At 56.1% G+C, this 21022-nt stretch overlaps 2 protein-coding genes across 24 annotated transcripts in view; both read right to left on the bottom strand.

The window, feature by feature from the left end:
• Positions 1 to 6362, bottom strand: part of Cacna1g (calcium voltage-gated channel subunit alpha1 G) — a 63632-nt gene extending 57270 nt beyond the window's left edge. For 22 of the 23 annotated variants that reach the window (XM_078042218.1, XM_078042225.1, XM_078042226.1 and 19 more), the window contains exon 1: positions 5350 to 6361. In XM_078042218.1, coding sequence (XP_077898344.1) covers positions 5350 to 5590 — 241 coding nt within the window. In that variant the 5' untranslated portion in view covers positions 5591 to 6361. Of the gene's footprint in view, positions 1 to 5349 lie in introns of all 23 variants that reach the window. The other variant, XM_078042220.1, reaches the window with a different exon arrangement.
• A 4736-nt stretch (positions 6363 to 11098) lies between these two features.
• On the bottom strand, positions 11099 to 19519 carry Spata20 (spermatogenesis associated 20). Its single transcript, XM_013356937.4, is given in 19 exon segments — positions 11099 to 11315; positions 11318 to 11453; positions 11627 to 11652; positions 11655 to 11706; positions 12611 to 12672; positions 12675 to 12809; positions 14403 to 14614; positions 14874 to 15042; positions 15331 to 15523; positions 15605 to 15814; positions 15914 to 15988; positions 16406 to 16510; positions 16600 to 16730; positions 17181 to 17382; positions 17475 to 17618; positions 17695 to 17849; positions 18029 to 18093; positions 18196 to 18375; positions 19366 to 19519. Coding segments are annotated over 19 exon segments (2340 nt in total). The 5' UTR covers positions 19422 to 19519; the 3' UTR covers positions 11099 to 11283.
• Between the last annotated feature and the right edge of the window lie 1503 nt (positions 19520 to 21022).

Here is a 21022-nt window from a genome sequence, read left to right as displayed (position 1 = left end):
GTTCCCCAGGCTAGTCCCTTCCTCTCCTTGCAGAAGAGGAGGGGTCTGGGAGTGGCCCACGTGAACAAATATGTCTGCATGAGGGAGAGTGGATTGTTCTCCTGGGAAAAGGGGCTCCTAGGACATCTGTTTGGATCCTTCTAATATCAGCAACTCCAACCCTATTAAGTCATCCATGCACTTGACTCTTCTCTGTTGATGAGCTGTGGGCTCCTGGTGGGCAGGGGCACTCCTGCATCTTTATATCCCGCTCCAGGGCTTAGTGTAGTACCTGGCACTTATCAGACGACCAGTGCATGGGAAGAATGAATGAATGAATCAGTGAGTCTGCCAGATGTCTCTCTCCATTCATGTTCTCCTGTCCCATTTCCCTCAATAGTGATAAATTTTAACTACGGGGATAAGAGCAGAGTTGAGGACAGGAGGAGATACAGGTTCAGATCCAGGCCTCATATACAGAGAATCTGCAACCTAATAACCCTACATCCAGTTCTTAAGCATAGAAGTCCCTTCTTGAGGGTCCCCTTGGCAATTTGGCCTATTCCCAGGGACTTCTGCCTCTCCTTCTCTGTCTCTCTACCTCTTTCCTTCACTGTAGGTGAGCATAAATGGAAAGGGAAGAGATCAAGACACAAGAAAATTTGGGACACTCTGAATAGAAGAATACTTTTAATTGGGGGGGGGTGTCTTTCACCCTTCTCAGGTTGGGACTTGTTTCCTTGGGAACATGGCAGTATGTCACTGTGTGATGTTCTGTTGCCATAACAACAGGAAGATGTGTCACCAGGTGGTGTGGATTTGTTGCCATGGTAATTAAAGAGACCCCCTCACACATGATTTCCCCTTACCCAGGCTGACTGTCTTGTCCTCATGCAGGGAAGAGGAAATGGGGAGACCCACAGGTTATCAAGTTGGGGGAAACCATGTGACAGATCCCCATGGTAACCAAGGGAACGGGGGACACTGGTTGCCATAGTGACTATGAGAGACCTGTGCAGTCACATGTCTACTGTTGCTATGGAGACTGTCCGGGCTGGAGTGGATCCCAAAGGGTGGGGGGAGGAGGGAGGAGGATCTTTCTTCTCCCCACAACCCACCATCAAAAGCGAATAAAAAGGAAATGGCAGGAGAGGCACCCCACTTCCATCCCTCCTCCTCCTCTTCCTCCTGGGAGAAAGAAGTAGAGCATGATATCTCCACAAACAAGTCCTCTCTGTGAGGCTTTATCTAAAGAGAGCAGTTGCCTAGCCTGGCGGCAGTCGTAGGCTGAGGGGGGCAGGTTGGGGTGCCTCCAGGGGTACAGGGCTCCAGGCAAGAACTGAGAAGGAAAGCGGGCCCTCCAAACTGCCTCATTCCCTCCTAGGAGTCTGGAAATCTGAGGCTGAGGAACACTGAGGAGGAAATGGGCCTGGACTCAGGAATCCTGGCCATCTAGTGAGAGCTGGAGGAGTGGGATGGGGACCAGTCTATGCCCCATCCATCCCACAGGAACTAGTAGCCTCTGGATTCAGGACTCCCTACAGAGCACAGTGGATACAGGGGTTCGGCCTACTGGCTTGCTCCAGGGAGGCGGAAAGGGGGATTCCCCCAGCTGAGCACCCCCTCCTGCAAGCCTGTTTCCTTGTGTGCCCCCCAGCTTCAGTGTGTGGGTGTGTAGGGAGAGAGGTTTCCAGCTGAACCAAAAACTGAAGCCGGCAGAAAGGCAGCCAGCCCCACCCAGAGACAGAGACGTGAGACAGAGACACAAGGAGAGACAGCCGCTGGAATCTTTGGGAGGGGAAATAGGCCAGAAATCTGATTCAAATGTCTGTGACTCTGTATGTGTGTGTGTGTGTGTGTGTGTGCGCGCGCGCGCGCGCGCTTGCGCATGCCTGTGTGTGTGAGCAGGGTGTCTGTCGCCATCCTGGCCAAGGCAGGCAGGGCGGGGTGAGAGCTAGGGCGGGAGCAGGCGAGGGGTGGGGGGGCAGTGTGGCGGGGGTTATCCCAGGAATGGCTCCAACTGGCACTAGGGGTGACAGGGAGTCCCCCAGCAGTGTGGTGGAGCAGAGTGGGTGGGAAGGAATGTGTATGACCCAGAGGGAAGGTGGGCCGAGGACAGAGGGAATGTCAAGGGGTGCTCTTCCCCCCAATTCCACTCATCCCCAGCCCCTTTCTCCCCAGAATCCCCTTTGGGGAGCCTAGAGTTAGAAATGGTAGGAAGGAATTGGTGAGAAGACAAGAACACCTCTCCTGCCGCCCCCCCCCCACTCCTCCACCCCACTTCCTCTGAGCACTAAATAGAGAATCCTCCCTAGGTAAGAGAAACAAGCAGACTTGGGGCACTGGGACAATGTCAAAGAAGACTCCAGAAATTCCTGGGGCCCCCTCCCTTCTAGAGACACACATCAGACACACACAGTGACGCAGTCACACACATTCACATTCACTTCTGGAAGCCATTAGTGCTCCTGCCATTCAGGCCTCCCCCTTCTCCTCCCCCCACTCCTGGCAGGCTCCCCTCTCCCCCTCTGGCCCCCTCCCACTCCCCCTCTCTCAGCATCCCAAATGCCAGCCTGTGATTTCCAAATGAGAAAAAGCTGTGCTGGGCTCTGAGCTTGGAGAAACTCCTACACAAACTTCCAGATGTGACACAACAGCCGGAGAGGGAATGCTCAGGATCTCCTTCCCAGGAGGGGAAACGCACGCCCTCACACTTGAAGAAACACACACTGGAAAGGCCAACACTCCCCTATAACCTGAGAATCGGGAGCCTTTCTGCCTCTGGGTTGACTGAGCCAGTATCCCTGCTTTCCTCAACACCAACACACATACTTCTGAGCCCCTTTTTCTTTTGCTCTCCTTCCACCTTCCCTAACACACACATTCTCTCTCTCCCTCTCTCTCTCTGTCTCACACACACACACACACACACACACACACACACACACACACAGTTTCCTACCTGCATCTAGATCTCTCTAGGAAAACTGGTCTCTTAAGGAGGTTGAGAGGGAAGGGGCCAAAAAGAATGTGCCAAGAAAAGGCTAACTAGCTTTAGTTAGTTGGTGGGTGTGGGGGCGGAGGATATGTCCTTATGTCCCTCAGACTCAGAGGTGCATGGGAAACCTCCTAGAGCCAAGGGAGGTTTCATAGATACCAAAAAGAAAAAAAAGGGGAAGGCTAAGGCCCAAAAGACAGTACAGAGCCCCTCTGTAAGTGAAAACACAGGTTCCCCTTGGCACTCGGGTAGAATGGGAGCAGTGGGGACATGGCTTAGGCAGTCCCCTTGCCAAGATATTGTTCTCAACACTCTCAGCCAACTGAGGCTCAGCTACTAATCCAGATCTAGTAATGTGGGTGCCCCACACTTCATACTACCACTCCCTAGAGTCTGCCTGCTCTCCCACCCTCCAGGTAAGCGCTGGGGCTCCCGCCTCTCTTTCCTCATTCCAACCCTTGCCATGTCCCTTCCAGGAAGGCATCTGCTGCAGACCCTCCACTGCACATGCAGACAGAGCAGGTGACAAGAGATGCTAGCCAAGAGGTCTGTTGGGGGCCGAGTGGGACAGGAAGCAGGGAGAGAAGATCTCTGGGCCTCCCCAGGGACCCCTGAGAAGGAGATAGGGACTGGTGGTTTTTCCATTCAGAAGGGCTGGGCAATTAGGGACAGAGAGAAGGGGTGCCCAGAGGCCATCCTTCTCAGCAACATTATTTTCCTGTCTCTATCTCTGCTACACAGAAAAGGCGCTGAGGCTGGGGGCTCGCAGCTCAAAATGTGCCTATTCGGCAGGACCACAGACCTCTGAGGCCCCCACTTTTCTTTTTCTGCAGCTCAGACAGAAAAGAAAAAGAGGTAGGGGAAAGGGAAAGGGTGTGATGAGGGGAGCTTTCCAAAGACCCACGAGTGTAGAGCATGGGGGTGGGGGGGACCCAATCTCACATCCTGCTTTGCGCACTAGAGGCAGCAGAGCTGCAGAGTGAGGGCGGCACCAGGCTTCCCGCACCCCCTTCCCCAAAGCAGAGTCCCGCCCGGACTCTCAGGGGCTACAAGGGAGACCTGGGGTCTCCCACCCTGAGTCCCATAGAACCTTAGAGCTGGCAAAATGGAGCCTGGGGAACAATCATGACCTGGATGGCAGCAGAACCCGCCCCCCAACCCACCTTTCCCAGGAGCCAGGAGCCAGGCATTAGTCAAGCAGAGCTTTGTGCTAACCATTGAGAAGGCTGTGTGTGGGGGGGTCTCCCCCACCACTTCAGACTGGGCAGAGGCTAGGGTGCAGTGCTAAATCCATCCACCTGGAATGTGGGGCATGCATCCTCCAAACCTGTCCACAGAGTAGACACTGGGGCAGCAGACCCAAGTCTTCCTTAGCAAACATTGGCAGCCTTACTGTCCCCCAATACTTTCATAGGGCTGTGGTCTCCCATACCTGCTCTGCCATTAGCTGAAGCGCTGTATTTGTGAAAGGGGAGGGGTAACTTGAGCAAGCTTAATCCCATCCCCCAGTTGCCAAAGCTCTTGCCAGTCTTTCCCTCTACAAGAAAAAAATCCAGTAGAAAACTCCCCAACCCAACCTTAAACATTCCGCATCAAATAAAGAATTGGGGTGGAGGGAGGCACTCCCGGCATTGGGCTCCAGCTGAAAGGGGCTCCAGTCCAGCTCTGGGGGCAGACGGCTCCCCCTCCACCACATCTTGTTCTCATTCTGCACCCCTGACATCAGCCGCCGCCGGAATCTCCTTGTTGTGCCTCCAACCCGCGGGGTGAGGGGGTTGGGGGATAAGACCTGGTCCCCGCCCCCCAACACCTCTCTCTGGGTCAGTAAAATCCTCAGCCTCAAGGACCAGGTGAGAGTATTTGACCCTAGAATCCGCCGCAAACTTTGGGGCGGGGGCAGGAGGAAAACCCATGAGATTGCGGTCTCCCCTCCTCCGTCCCCGCAGCTTCCTCCCCACCCCAGCCCCCAAACTCGGAAACCAAACCCTGCTCGCTAACCCGCGGTTGGAGGAGTAGAGCGCCCAAGCTCCTAAAGCTTCCCACATCTGGAGGATGACGACCCTCCTCTGCCCACATCTGGAGAGCATCCAGCTGTGAACCAGCGGGGCACGTCTCTCTTTTCGTGGCCTGGATCCCAAACCCCCAAGGAGAACTGAGGTGTGCGTACGGAGGTGGGGCTCGTCTGGGGTATCAACCGGACCTGCTTGAGTCTCTGTACCCACTCTGACGCCCCCTCCCCTCAGCTGCCCCCCTCTCAACTGTCCACCCTTTGGTCTCACTTCTCCGGCTCACCTGGCTTTTGGTTCCCTCAGGCGGAGCGACCCGCCCCCCTGCGGACCCCCTAACCCAGCCCGTCGTGCCCGAAGGATATGGGTTACAGACCGTGCGGAGACACCAGCTCCGCGGGCGGCTGTCCTGGCTCAAGTAGAAGAAAACCACCGGGGCCAGAGCCGGGTACGGCAGCCCCTCCGCCTCGGAGTCCGCGCTGCCTGGGTCCTTTTCCGCCGACCCCGGCCCCGGCTGGCCCCCGGCCCCTGACAGGTCGTTGAACCGCATGAAGCTCCGGGGCTGTCCCGACTCCTCAGTGCCCGCTCCATCCTCTTCCTCATCCATCCTCTGACCAGCCGGGGCCCCGGGGGGTCCGGAGAGGGGCGAGTGGTGCCCCTCAGAGGAGGTGTCCTCACGCAAGCGGGGGGCCCCGGCGGGGGCGCATCTGGGGGGCTCTAGGGCTCAGGCTGAGCCCCCGGGAGGGCCAGTTCAGCCCAGCTCCCCCTGCCCGCAGGGGCATGCTGCCCGCGGGGCGCCGGGTCGCAGGGAAGCCCCGCCTGGCGAGAGTTCAGCTTTCCCTGGATCCCCGGGTCCCCCGGGCCAGCCAGCCGGCTCCCCCTCACTTTGTTCCGGCTTCTTCGCTTCGCGCCCAGGCTCCCGTCGCCCGAATCGGCGCTACCTTCGGTAAAGCGGCCCGAAGATGGGGAGAAAGAAAGGGGGCGCCCGGTGGAGGGCGGAGGGTCCGGGGAGAGGCGCCCCCTCTTCCCGCGGCGCAGCTGGAGCAGGATCTAAGGGGTCGGCATCGTCCCGGCTCCGCGCCAGCGGCGGCTGGGGGAGGGGAGGAGGGATCTCTTTGGGGGTGGGTTTGGAGCGGGTGGGGGGCGGCTCCTTCCTCCGCCTCACGGCGGGCTCACAGTCCGGGAGGGGCGGGGAGACCGTGGGGGGCCGTCCCGGGCGGGGGTGGAGGCGGAGATGCCGCCGCCGCCGCCGCAGCCGCCGCGGTGGCTGCCGTTGCCGTAGCTGTCGCCGGCGCCACTGCCTCCTCCTCCGGCAGAGACGCGGAGCGAGCAAGCGAAAGCGGCGGCGAGGAGCCCGGCGCACACCACAGCTGGATCCCTCACTCCAACTTCAAGCCTCGGCCCCGCCTCTCCCCAGCCAATCTCTAAACCAATCGTCGCGCGCTGCCGGCCCCGAGCCGCGTGCCTATTGGTCGGTCGCCGTGGCAGTGCGGGCGGGGGAGCCCGGGGAAACAACCACAGCTGGAATCCGTTTCCCATCCCAAATCCCAGGACCGCCCCTCTCCCCTCCCCTTGCCCCAGGGTCCGCTCCAGAAGGCTGGAGCCAATCAGACGGCTGCCCAGACCGAACCCACTTTCCAATTGGCCGCTGAGGTCTTCGGGACTCCCCTAAAGGGAGCCCCGGGGACTCAGACTATTTGGCGTGGGGTCTTGCTGGGGTAGCACCACAGTTCCCCGGCATTCTTTGTTCAGGGACCCCCCGAATTGGATCGCAGCCAGAGGGCGGAGCTCAGCTCTGTACAGGAGAAGAAGGGATGCGGGAAGCAAGGGGTGGGAGTGTGATCACAGTCTCAGAGCGAAATCCTGGGTCTCCACCTGGTTAATCGCCCACCTTGTAGTTGAACCCAGAAGTGGGACTAGGAAAAGGGAAGGCGGAGCAGGACTTCCCGGGGGTTGGGCGTCAGACTAGGGGGGCAGGTCTTGGGGAAACAGGCGGAGCCTGAGAAAGACAGAGGTGGGCATGGTCTGGGCGTGGCCTTCGTCAAATAGTCTTGGGTTTAAAAGTCCTTCTCTCAAGCTCTTTTCTGAACTTTGACCCTGACCTCTTAACCCTAACCCCTAGGCTCCGACCTCACGTTAATGCTCGAGCTTCGTCCCCTGTCCCTAAGGATCCTTTGTCCCTTGGAATCACGAAGGGGTTTCGTACTTGAAAGCGTAGCCCCAGATAGGTCGCACCGGACAGCAGAGCCTGGATCTCCAGGCACAGCTTCAGAGCAGAGCGAGGATCCCCTGAGTGGGGACCTGCGGGGGCCTCGGATGTCTGGAAGGCAGTGGCAACACAGAGCTGGGTTCCACCATTTAATGCTGCAAAATCCCACCAACGTCCCCTAACTCTGTACCTCATATTTTCCCCTTCAAGCCCCAATATGGCTTAGGGGAGGGCTGTCCGCAGGACCGAAGCTTCGCGGTGCTGTTCCTTTCACTCACCTCAACTCTAGGGTAGTGGGTCCTTGCGGGTCTGTGCTTCTCACACGTGCATACGCACGCGCAGACACCGGCACTCGCCCCGCCTCACCTTCTGAGTTCCGGACTCAGCTTTAGCTCTCTCCCACCGTCCACACCTCAGAAAGCTGTGAGTACCCAAGAACAGAGCGCCACTGGAGTGCTAGGCGCGTGGGGGAGGGGAAAGGGCATCGAGGATTAGACGCTAAGTAGCATTTCCCCAACGTCTACGGGAGATACAAACCCAGTGGCAAAACCCACCGGATCAGTCAGTTCTCCCCGGAGATCCGAGGCGCTCACACCATTGTAGACACACCGAGGGTGGTCTGGTTGACCTCTGGTACCCCCGGATTCCCGCTTTCTTAAGGCTGTGCCACCCACGCAGCCCCTGCTGTCCTCCCACCACGGCATGGGGGGTAGGGGACATCTCAGATCCCGCCAGCCGGTTGCTGGGTCGGGTGAGGAGGGCAGAACAGCTCTTCGCCTGTCGCCTCCCGGTTGCCCTTTTGCTGAATCCGGGCACCGAGTTGTGCAAATGAGGCTGGGCTCATTTGCATTTCATGCTAATGAACAGATCCCCTAAGTGCCTATTTCTCCTAGCTGGTGTCTCTGCTCTCATTCTGTGTGTGGCGCTGATCTTGAACCCAGGGACGACTTCTGGGAGAGGGGGGCTATTTATGACAAGCTCTGATTGTCTGACACTTTCTTCCCTCCTACAGGTCCACAGTCTGGCCTGTTGGCCTGCCCTTCTGGCCAGGGTCAAGAAGCCCCAGGGCTGACACAAGGAGGCAGGGACTCTCATCACCAGTGTTTGCGGAGGGGAAATGAGGTCAGAGGCTTACCCAGTCCAGTGGTCAGGTTTCTCTAGTTTTCAGTAGGCCCCACACCCTCATGCATCACCCAAGGCCACCCTGATCTTTGGGCTGCAGTGTTATTAAAAAATAAGCCCAGAAAAAGGGTAGGCACACATGACCATATGGATAAATTGAGATGGACTTCCTGGGTTGGGGTCTTGGGGGAGACCTCTCACCTGGAATATCCTTAACCCAGTATGTAGGCACTAGAGGATTCTTATATTTGGCCAGAGATGCTCACCGGTTACCTGAGTGGGGAGTGAAGGAAGAAGGCAAAGGAAGACCTGGAACAGTCGTTAACTCCAGCCCTCCAAGTCTCAGCTCTGACGTCACCTTTTTAGACTGGCTTTCTTTCTGGCAAGTTTTTAACGCTATTAAGTGCCAAGGTACTGAGGATACAGTACTGAGCCAGACAATAGTCTGCAAGCTCATAGTACTTAGTCCAGGCGGGGATTCTGTTTATGTTTATAATAGTGGAATGGTTGTCTCTGCTTCCAGGCTCTGTTACCTGAAGATAGGGGCAATGTCGATTTTGCTCTCTGGGCCCTAGTCCAATGTTTGGCACACAATAAGTACTTAGTAAATTTTCTGTAGCTGAATTTATAACCTCAGACAGGGAGGGGGAAGAAGAGGGAAAAGTTCCTTTCTTTGGGTCTTGTTTTCCCAAAAAAAGAAGTTAGAACTGGATGTTGTCTAAGCTCTCTTCTAGGCTGAGAGATCTCTCTATATGCAGCTTGCCCTGCCCTGCCAGCCCCTCGGGTACCCTACAACCCTCAGACCTTTCCCCTCTCCCACAGCCCGTCTGGCTTCCTCAGGAGCTGAGAGAATCTTCGCATCTGCAATACCTTCTACTCAGGGATGATATAAACATCATTCTATTTGGTCACCTCAACAGCCCTGGGAGCTAGAAGGGTGGCCCCTCCCTACTTCTCAGATAAGCAAGCTGAGGCTCACTTAAATGACTACCCAAACCATGATGCTTTGTCTCCAGTGACCCTGGCCCACAGCTGCTGCAGAACAGTCATGCTGGCAGAACAGGGAGCACATAAAGGGAAGCCCACAAAGGAAAAGGGATGCTGCGGGGGCTTTCTAATCTCATATCTACCAAGATTTATATCCAGCCTTGCCCTCTTTGCAAATTCAAGGATTCCTGGAAGAACTAACCCTTTAAGGCCCTCTTTCCTCTAAACCATTTACAGAATCTCATTGTCATGTATGGGCCTGATCCCAGGTCGGAGGGAAAGGAGATGCAGAAACTAGACTGGATGGAGAGATAGAAGACACTAGGCTGCACCCTTCTTCACAGCTGTGGCTGGGAAGCAGCAGGGAGAGATGCTGATGTGCCGAGGGCTATTAGACCAGGCTCTTACCCTCTCTGGGTCTTGAAGAACTATCCATATGAGATGCTGAAGGTACCGGCCTTACCACCTCATTCATGAGGGTCAGTGAGACCACGGTGGCAAGAAGGCTGTGCAAACTACTCAGACCGTTCCAAAACCAGGCCTTGGGCTGCCAAAAAGGCCACCTGTGCCTCAGCACGCTACACCTTCCCTCCCTGCTACCCCCTGGGCCAGGCTCTTCATGTCCAGCCTCTGATTTCCTGGCATGGCTGAGTGGGCTCCAAGGAGAAAGAGGCCAGCTGACCTTGTTGGCCAGGGCTCTAATCCCCTCCAGATGGGCTGGTGGCTTGCACCAAGGACCAGCTGCCCAGACGAAGCAGACTCTGGTTCCAGGGACCATGTGTCACTATATATGACCATATACCAGGGAGTGACTGTCCAGTCTCCTGGCTTTTTCCTGCTCCACTCCCCACTGTTGACATCTCCCCCAGAAGTGGCCCCATTCAGGCCTCCTTGTCTCTAGCAGCTTCTTTTGGCTATCAGTATTGCTGGGCTTGGGGCCCAGGAGGATGCCCAGACTCAGCAGACCCCCAAAGGCCTGAGGGGAAGCTCCCCCCACCCCACCTGTCAGCTCCATCACTCCACACCTGCCCTTCCCAAAGCACGCTTTCCTGTCTCCTCCCCTGGTAGGGGCTAGATGGGTTTTCTGGAGCCTGCAAAGATGTGTATGCCAAGGAGAGGACTCAAGAGCATCTCCCAACATCTAGCAGGCAGGAGAAGGTCACAGGAAGATTCAGCTTACTCTGCTCAGGAAAAACTTAGATAAATTTGGGGAAGGACTTCCAACACAACAGATTCTAAAAGAGAGAGAGAGAGAGAGAGAGAGAGAGAGAGAGAGAGAGAGAGAATATCCTAACTGGCTTGCAAAAAGCAGGGGATGAACAATCTGACCTCTTGCCAGAGGCCTCCCCACTTCCTGATGAGGGGTCAGGGCGTGATGGATCCCCTAAAAAAAGTCTTAGTTCTGATAGCAGCTGCTACCGTGAACCGTGGGCATATGCAATATTGCCATCATCAAATATAAAGTGTCCCTTTATCCCTTTCCCTGCTCAGAACAAGGGGAGGGAAGGGCGGGACTCCTTTGCTAACCCCTTCTACAGGCAAGGACTGGCTTTCCCCTCCTGGGCTGGTATATATCCCTGTCTCCACTCAGGTCCACTGTACTTAGTTTTAGCTCCTGACCTCAGTTTCATTCAGGCTCAATGACTATGGATGGGGGCAGGATCACTCTGGAAGGTAAAGGGGGATGGAAGAAGACAAAGAGGTCAGCTGAGGACTCGCAGAGGAAGGGGTCCTAGGCTGCTAGTTCCCAGGCCAGAGCCGATCCCCTCCCTCACAAGTGAGGCTGAGGCCCCTGGGTCACTGCGGGACGCTGTTCAGTTTATTCCAGGATAAGTGGGTGCCCATGGGGGAGCAGTGAGGATGGCCAAGGTCACCTGGTGGCAGGGTGCCCAGGGGTGGCTGCAGGTTGTACACAGCCTTGGTGGGCCTAGTTTCTGGTCACTTGGGAAGTGCCACCTTTTGCCCTGGCCCTTTGGAGTCAGTCACTGATGTAGCAGTTTTCGTAATTCACAGGCTCAGTGATGGGCATTGAGCAGGCTTGATTCTCACACACATATGCAGTGGCCCGGTCTTCTAGCCGTCGCAGGGTACTCAAGAAGGGCAGCTGGCGGGACAGGAAGCTTGATGGGTCCCCATCAGCCAGAATCAGCACCTGGGGCAGTGGCAGAGCAGAGAGGGTCACCTGGAGGAAAGTACTGGGGCACTACAGAGCCATGGTGGAGATGACCTCTCCTCAATCCTTCAAGGCAGATGTTGGGGAGCTAAGGAGAGGAGAGGGCAACTCAAGGGAGGCAGGGGTGGGGCTGGGCTCACAGGGACACACACCTTGTTAGGCACAAAGGTGGAGTGACACACTGCAGCAGAGCCTTGGTGTCCTTGGCCTGGGGGTCTCCACAGATCACAATCTGGCCAGAATAAAAGGTCATTCCAGTGTTAGATGAGGGAGGAGCTGAACCCCAGACCTACCAGGGTTTCTAGATCCTCCCCTTCACACACCCTTTCTCTCCAAGAGGAATGGAGACTCAGCTACCAGGAGGCCACACTGGATTTAATGCTTTGCAAGTGGAGACACAGACCCCAGGAGAATACAGTGACAATGCCATGCACAATGGTAGAGACACAAAAATGGGGACATACACCCAAAAGACTCAAAACAGTGGGAGACATATCACAGAGACACATCCACAGGGAGATGGTACTCACGTATACACATGGCAAATGCCCATACAGGGGAAGATGCCATACATACAAACCCTACCCCACCCTCTCCCTTTCTCTCATACACACACACACACACACACACACACACACACACACACACACACAGAGCAAATATGCAACACAAGCAGGCACACCTGAAGATGGAGGTAACGCATGCAGATAGGCAAATGCACACTGCCAACACTCACAAGAGTGCCCACTCCCAGAAAGGCAGGCACATGCACTCACAGACACACTCCCCAGGGTTGCACACATGGCAATATCACACATGGGGTCAGAAACAACCAGACGGACACACAGAGCCTTACAGAGAACACTTCAGCAGCAACCAGGGACCCATATTTAGTCCCTGCCTCCTGCACCCATACTCTGAAGGCCAGAGACAGGCACTCACATGGGCATGTGCCTGGGCCCACAGGCCATCTCCTCAGATGCATACCCTCCTACAGACACCTCCACTGCAGAACAGGGACCTGCCTCAAGGGCACTTGCCAGGGACAGTCCCAGGATCCCTTTCCCATACTTTCTTCCCTGTTGCAACCCCGCTCCCCTCCTACCCAGGTCCCAGCCAGAGGAACAGCACCCCACCTGCTTGAGAGTCTGCTGGTGAGCTGAGAGGGCACGGACCATCTCAGGCAATGCCACGGGACCCGGCGCATGCGCTCTGAGAAGGCGGTCAATAGACACACACACTTGTCCATCCAGTCCTTGTGGCCGGTGAAACCGTGCAGCCGGAGCAGGTTGTGAGCCGACACAGAGTTGGCACTAGGCTCTGCACCATCCTGGTCTGCAGGGCAGAGGGAGGCAGGGGGTTGGAGGCAAGAAAGGGTCACTGGGTCTCAGGACCCTGCCCCAGACTAATTCTGGGGCCTCGGGGGAGGGGATGGAGGAAGACACCTCCTGCCTGCTCTAGCAGTGGTTGGTACGCGGCTCTCTCATGGCACCTTCAACTCCTCCTACTGGCCTGCCAGTCCCCAGGCCCTGTCTAACTGCTGATACCTCTGTCCACCACCCAGCTGCTCAAGCCAGAGTGGCCACACCCTTCCTGTCCCTCACACCCCACTTCTAATCTGTCTGAGTCCTGCCAGGGCTGCAGCCACAACACATGCCACTTTGCCACTTCTCTCCATCCCAAGCTCAACCCTTAGTTGAGCTTTCGCCAATGCCTGCGTGCACTGAACACCATGAATGGCCTCCTAACTGGTCACTTGTTTCCCCTACCTCCATCCCTTCTTCACCACCAAAGTGACCTCCTTAAGCACGTCTCCTGAGCCTTTCCCTCCTTTTCCTGCAGGCCCCAGTGCCCTCCTTTCATGCAGGCCCTGTCCTCCGTCCTCCAGGGCCCAGGCTTCCCCCTTGGGGCCTCTCAGACTCTTCCCTCTGTCTGAACAATCTCCACAGTTCTTCTGTGACCCCATGGTCCCTACTCCTGCCTCCCAGGCCTGGTTCAATTTGATCTCCCCTCAGGCTGAGCTGGATCTCCTCCTCTTGGTTCTCTCCTGAGGCCATTTCATTTATTCAGTAAACATTTACTGAGCACCTATTACAACTTGCCAGGATTGCACTGGACCCTGGGGATAAGTCCTGCTCTTTGAGAGACCATTAACAACAGACAAGACATGGGGGCAGCCACATGGCATAGGGCTCCTACTTCTTTGCAGCCCTCATCACAACTTTAACTACATGTGGCAGGTGCATTATTGCCTTATTTCTGTTTATTAGCTGTCTTCTACTACACTGTAAGCTTCCTGAAAGCAGGGACCATGTCAGCCTCATTCCAGGTATGAATCCCTGGATGCCAGTGACCACTGAGCACCTAGATAAATCTTTCCATCAACCCTGTGAGTCAGTACCAGCATTAATATCCTTTTACATATTAAGAGAGGCCAGGGATTGGGGTTTTAGCTCAATGGTAGAGTGCTTGCCTAACATGTGTGAGGTACTGAATTTGATCCCTAGCACCATATAAAAATAAACAAAAAAGTATGGTGTCCACCTACAACTAAAAATTAGACAGGGAGGTGCAGCATGGTGGCACATGCCTATAATCCCAGTGACTTGGGAGGCTGAGACAGAAGGATGGCAAGTTCAAGGCCAGCCTCAGCAACTTAGTCAAGCCCTAAGCAATTTAGCAAGATCCTGTTCTCAAAATAAAAAATAAATAAAAGGTCTAGGGATGTAAAGTGCCCCTGGGTTCAATCCCCAGTACCAAGAAAAAAAGAAAGAAAGAAACAGGTTCACACAATTGTAAGGAGCAGAGAACAGAGATGTGAGGCCAGCCCATACCAGCTCCTCACCACCTCCCTGAACTATGCTTTGTGCAGGGAAAGCCAATCCCAGCTGGGTGCAGGACCCCAGGTCAGCCCACACCCATACTAACCATCTTTCAGACGCAGGGGCAGGCCAGACCCCAGCTCAGCCTCGCTGCAGAAGTAGCCACCTCCCCTGGAGTCCCAGAAGAGCCTGTCTTGTGTGTCCTGTAGCCGTAGAGCCCACTCAAGCCAGGAGCTCTCCTGTGAGGCTTCATACAGGTCCAGCAGGCCCCGTACCACGAAGGTGTAGTCCTCCAGGAAGCCCCAGCAGGGCGGGTTGCTGGGGACACAGGCAACAGGGGAGAGGCTTGGGAAGGCCTGGGGCTTTCACAGAGGGGACATTTCTCATGTGTTCCTTCATTTAATCCTCAAAAATCCAGCTATCTGGGGTCTGCCACTAGCCCATTTCCCAGAAGAGTAAATGGACCCAGGAAGTTAAGAGCTCATAGTGAGGCCTCATCCAGAGGAAGGGCAGAGGGGGGGCTAGGAACACATAAGGAAGATGAGTCCTCCCAGCTTGCCCAGTTCCCCACCCCCACCTGTGCTCCACGGTCCCCCCATTGCCAGCATAGCAGGTGCGCTTCAGGCGGCCACTGGCCACATCAAACATGTGCCGCTTAAGGAACTTGGCACAGTTGGTGGCATAGTTGATCAGCTTGTCTATGCCCAAGACAGCCCCAGTCACAGCGAAGCCAGACACCATCAGGCCTGGTGGGAGAAGAAAGGGTGTAAGATGAGGTCAGAGCTCTCCAGGGAGATCCCCGCCACACCCCAGGCTCTGACCCAACACCAGTTAGAGCTGGACTCCTGGCCCCTGTAAGGTGACTCTGGGCAGGTCACTTCCACTCTCTAACCCTCGAATGAACACATTTGCAAATTAAGAATAATAAACCTAATAAAGGAAGAATCCGCAGTTTTAAGGGTGCCTGACAGACAGGGGAACTTGGTGAGGGGAATTCTACAAACAGGATTGGGCCTCAGACAGGACTGCCCCACCATTCCAGGCAGCCAGCATCTTGCTGTCCAGGTGTGGTTTTGGCCGGTGTTTCCGGGCCTGGAAGAGCTTCTCCAGCCCGGTGGTGAGCAAGGTCCGCACGGCTTCCACATCCAAGCCAAAGCGGGCAGCAGTCAGCTCCAGCGAATACCGAACAGTCAATACGTTCTGGCCCTGCAGCTCCCCATTGGGGTCCTGAGGAAAACGGCCTTATCAGAGGGAGCCCACATACCCAGCAGGTCTTAGGCCCCCTCCTGTGTCCCCAGAAGTCTTCACCTGACTGGGGCTGATATTGCCAGCCTCTGTGAGTCCATAGTGTTTCATGAGAAGCTGGCCTGAGGTCAGAGGCTCGGTGGCACCCTGTACAGGGTCTGGGAGGAGCTGCTGGATCTCTTTCACCGTCCACACATAGAAGGCACCCTCTTTGGGCCGCGAGCCCCGCTCTGGGGGCGAATCTGCATCCTCTGCGCTGTAGAAGCCTCCAGACTGTGGAAAGAGAAGAGTTGGCTGGGTCCCACAGCCTGAAGGGCAGTGGAGGCCCCAAACCTCTCCTACAGCCAGGCCCACCTTCCTCTGGATACATACCCGGTGGCTCAGACTCCGGGACACATACTGCAGGATGCCTTTAGCAACCTCAGAATAGAATTCATCACCAGAAATCTGGGGAGGGAGGAGGCTTGTCAGTAGAGGCCATTGGGGGTGGCCCAGGTACATAGGGGTGATATTCTCCCAGGAAATTTGGGGAGGGGAGCCTGGGTAGTAGGAATTAGGAGTTGAAACTAAGGGTGATGGGCCAGGCCTGTAATCCCAGCTACTTAGAAGCCTGAGGCAAGAGGACCTGAAGATGGAGGCCAGCCTCAGCCACTTAGTGAGATCCTGTCTCAAAACTTAAAAAATTAAAATGGCTGGGGATACAGCTCAGAGGTATAGTGCCTCTGAGTTCAATTTCTAGTACTGCGAGAAAAGAAAGGGAGAAAGAAAAAAAAAAGGAAAAATAGAAAAAAATGAAGGAAGAGCCACAGTACTAGGAAGGCCTTGGGAGAGGCAGCCAGGGTTAGGACGAGGCAAGGGGGTCACCTGGAAGGCCTGTGAATAGGCCACTGCGAGCTGTGCTTGGTCATACAGCATCTTCTCAAAGTGAGGGACGTGCCACTGGCGGTCCGTGGAGTAGCGGTGAAAGCCCTGTACCAGGTGAGAGATGCAGGGCTTGGAGGCTGATCCCAGCCACCGCCTCCCACTGCTCCTCCAGGGAATGCCTCGCTACCCCTCACCTGGCCCACATGGTCCCGGATGCCCCCATTGGCCATCATTTTCAGGGTGTGCAAGGCCATCTGCTGGGCCCGAGAGCCATCCTGGGTTAGACGGTGAGTGAGCCAGTAGGAGAACAGGAAGTTCAGGATCACTGTGGGGTGGCAAGAACAGGTGAGTGAGGGAATGATGGGGTGTGGATAGTCAAGAGGCCTCTGGCCAGGCTGAGGTCAGGAGGTCAACAGTCAACCCAGAGGAGTTCACTTGACAGGCAGGCCATCTCTGGAAAGCCTGAGAGTCAGGAGGTCAATGGGCAACCCAAAGGACACAAGGTCATCACCTGAGCCAGAGAACAGAATATCATCGGCCACGGGGGACAAGGAAGTTACAGACCAGACCAGTAACATTGCCCAGGGTCATTGACGAGGTTGGAAGATCGTTATGTAGGTCAGGGTCAGAATGTCATTACTAAGAGCAGGTATCAAGTCTCCTGGCCAGTTGGGAGGACAGGAGGCTAATGATTATGCCAGGAAGCAGAAGACCATTGACCAGGACAGGAAGCACAAGACCAGGTCTGGGGTAAGGAGGGCTGGGGGATGCTGACCTGGTGTGGGAAACTTGGGGGCCTCAGCAAAACCACCGTACTCCTCATCATAGCCCTCATCCAGCTGCTGGAAGCAGCGGGTATTCATGGTGGCAGCAGAGGGTGGCAGCTGGCGGTCACCCATGCTGATCTCCGAACGGGCCAGCAGGGCCGTTGTAACACGCTGGCTGTTTTCTAGCAGGGTGTTCTTATTCTGCTTCCACTGTGGGAGGAGAGGGCACACCCGGAGGTCAGCATGGAGCTCGGGGCTCCTTGACCTGTGCTGGAGTACCGCCCTCCTGGATGCACACCCACCTGATCCCGTATTCTCATCAACACTGTGCGGAAGCCAACTCGGGTCAGGCCATCCTCAGGGGGGAAATAGGTGCCCCCCACAAAGGGCTGGAGGTTGGGAGTCAGCCACACATTCATGGGCCAGCCCCCACCACTGCTGGTGGCCTGTGGAGAGAGCACCAGGGTCAAGGGAACTGCTGTGAACAAGTGACAGGATTTTTCCCACAGGAAAACAGCTCACCTGCACAAACGTCATGAACACCTTGTCCACGTCGGGCCGCTCTTCCCGGTCTACCTTCACACTGATGAAGTCCTCACTGAGCAGGCGGCCAATCTCCTCGTTCTGGAAGGACTCCTCCTCCATCATGTGGCACCAGTGGCAGGTAGAGTACCCCACTGGAACGCAAATGGGGCAGCAAAGATGGGACAGAGCAGCCCAGGGGCCCCACCTAGACCAGAAGCTGATCTCCAGACCCCTGGGAGCCCGTAAGGCCCACAGGACCTTTCCCCTCCTGACCAACCCCCCCCCCCCCCCCGCACAGCCCTCCCCATTTCAGAGAAGGTGGGCACATTACCTGAGAGGAAGATTGGCTTGTTTTCTTTCCTGGCCTTGTCAAAGGCTTCCTGTCCCCAGGGGTACCTAGGTCCAGCAGGGTGTGGCATCAATCAGCAGCCCTGGGGGTTGAGGGGGGGGGGTCTGGGGCCCCAGCTGCTTCAAGGGGAGCACTGGAAAGGTACTTACCAGTCCACAGGATTGTAGGCATGTTGTAGAAGGTATGGTGACTTCTCATTGATCAGGCGGTTGGGGGCTTTCTGGGGTGTAGCTGGGGGGCAGCTGGGACGACTTCCCTTCCCTCCGGCAGGCATGGACACTGAACTATTGACCGTAGCACTACGGTCCTTGTCCCGGGAGGAGCTACCCCTGGTGTGGGCAGATGGGTCACACAGGTCAAGGCCTGCCCCACCTGTGCCCATGCCCACCTCCCCCCATATCCCACCCAGCTTTCCTTCGAACCCAAAAGAACCCCAGCTCCCAGCCCCACACACCTTTCTGAACCACGGGGGAGACCGTGGCCTTTGTGCTCCCCCTTAAGTTTTTTGGGGGGTGAGGAGAGGTGGCTCATTGGGCACTCCCTGCCAGGTTAGTCTCCCCCAACCTCTCAAGACCTGGTGGTGGGAAGGATGACTGTGAGGTCAGGGCGGGTCACAATGGGCAGAATGGTCCTTCCAACACCATTCTGTCCCCCTAACAGGGCCCCTCCCAAGGGTGGTTTACACTGGGCGGGGGAGGGATCCTCTGGCATGCATGGGGGCATGAACTGGGTAGAAAGGTACAGCTGTTGGTGGCTGCTCTAGGGGTGGCTGGACCACACATAAACAGGGTCTGGGACTGAGCCAGGTGATGGGAAACCAGAGGAAAACAGTCCAAGGACTCCTTACTCAAAACCCACCACTGGGCAGCCCAATGGGCCAGGTCCTGTGTCAGAGGACACCCAGGGAATCAGAAACGCCCCATCTGAAGGAGTTCAGCCTAGGAGAGTGATGCTGGGGGCAGACCTAATAATGGACAGGCCCCACCTCAATACAGGGCAGTGACGGGTCACAATGTGTTACTGAAGAAAGGGCCCTAGTCCAGCACTGGGCTCAAGGAGGGCTTCTTGGTGGTAGCCTCAGATTAGTCCCCCCAGGAGCCAGCCCCATAAGTGGAGGGGGTTGGGGAGAGAGGCCCTCTCTGCCAGTGCTGGTCTCAGGACCCTTCTGCAGGGCCAGGTGTCCAAGTCAGATCAGAGGCAGGTGGGGTGCGGGGAGGACCAGGCATGCGGGGCTGGCGAGCAGGCACTATGGACCAGAGCCAGGGAGACCGGCCACCGGCGCCGCAGGTGCAGGGCGCACCCCAGCGGCCCGCTCGTACCTGCGGCTCGCGGTGAGACCCAGCCTGGCGCGGGGCAGCCGGAGGCTGAGGCCCATCCAGGCCCGCGCCCAGCATGGCTGCTCCGAGAGAAACCCAACGGCAGGCTGCAAGAGGCGGGCCCTGCGCCCTCAGAGCCGCGGGCGGGTCTTCGCCCGGACTCGGAGCTGAGTGTCTGGTCTCTGAGCGTCGCCATGTGGCCGAGAGGAGGATTGCAAACCCGGCAGCCCGGGCTTTAGAGCCTGGGGTCCATGCCTAAAAACCGCCTTGGCTTGAGTAACCTGCCTGCCAGAGGACGACTCTCACGGATATGGGGTGCCAGGACCGTGGGATCTCAGAGCCTCAGATAATTTGACCTTTTTTTGAGAAATGAGACTCTAGCTGAAGGCATGTCTTGTCCAGCTCCATCCAGCTAGCAAGTCTAGTTCAGTCTCCAACTCCAGGTCCTGCTCAAATCCCCACCCACTCCAGGAACATTTTCCTGAATAATAACACTGAGCCAATTTTATGTTGTATATTATGCTTTATACACATGCATTGAGCCAGTATGCAGTGAGTGTCCAAGTGTTCAGTGCCTGCCACTATGCCAGATACTGAATGGAGGGTGGACAGAGATAAGCCTGTTCCCCGGTTTTACTCACAGACAGTTGAGAGACAGAGGCCAGTCAGACAGCCACACAAATGAATATTCAACCACCCACTGTGTGCATAATATAACAAGGCACTTGATCTGGTGGAAGGGACAAGAAGGGAAGGTTTCCCTGAGGAAATTACATTTGTGCCTGGGGGGCAGGGCACTGGAGAAGTAGGCCTAAGGAACAAATATGCAAAGGCCCCCACATGTCACAGTGAGTCAGGGATAAGGAACTGCAGGTCAGAAAGCAAGGGGAAGATAGGTCATAGATGAGGCTTGGAGGTTGGGGAGGAGGGCAGGGACCAGGTCTTGGAGGAACTTGTGAGAAGAGGAGTTTTGATGAGAGCAGGAGGTAGCTGTTAGAGGGCTTCAGTAAGGAGAATGACCCAGTTGGGTTTGCGTTTGGGGAAGATCTTTCTGGCTGCTCAGTGGAGAATGGATCAGAAAGAGGCAAGAGAGGAAGCAGCAGTGATTGGGAGGCCAAAGCAGCAGGGCAGGGAGATGGGAGGGTTGCCACAAGGCGGGGGTGGAGCTACAGAGAAAAGGCAGGGCTGGGGGCCTAGGCACGACTCTCAGGACTAGCCAGGTAGGAGAAGAAGGTGTCAAGAGTGATTGGCACTTTGGATCCGTTGTTTAAGGTGCCTTTGAGATGAACACAGGGAGATGGAGGTGACAAGGCTTGGAGCACAGAGAGGAAGCTGTTGGGAGAGAGGAATGAGGGTTTCTCCAGGGAGAAGTCCCCCAGGGGAGACTGCATTAGAAGCAGAAAGAAGGCTCAGGTCTGGCCTCCATAAGCCTGAAAAAGTCATAGACATGAAATGGCCAGAGTGCAAACTCACAGAGGGGCATCTCAGAAGCAAAAGGACTGGGATTGCAAGAAGGAAGGAACACGAATCGGGAATCCACCCAGGATAGACCAGAAAAATCCCTGGGTTGGTGTGGTGACCATCATCCAATGATACCAGGCTGAGAGCAGGCAGCAACTGGAGAGCATTGAGGGAAGGCAGAGAGGAGAAGTGGAGGGAT

Source organism: Ictidomys tridecemlineatus, chromosome 3 (assembly GCF_052094955.1).
Source record: "Ictidomys tridecemlineatus isolate mIctTri1 chromosome 3, mIctTri1.hap1, whole genome shotgun sequence".
Classification (NCBI taxonomy): Eukaryota; Metazoa; Chordata; class Mammalia; order Rodentia; family Sciuridae; genus Ictidomys; species Ictidomys tridecemlineatus.
This window is presented reverse-complemented; position numbering and strand designations above follow the sequence as displayed.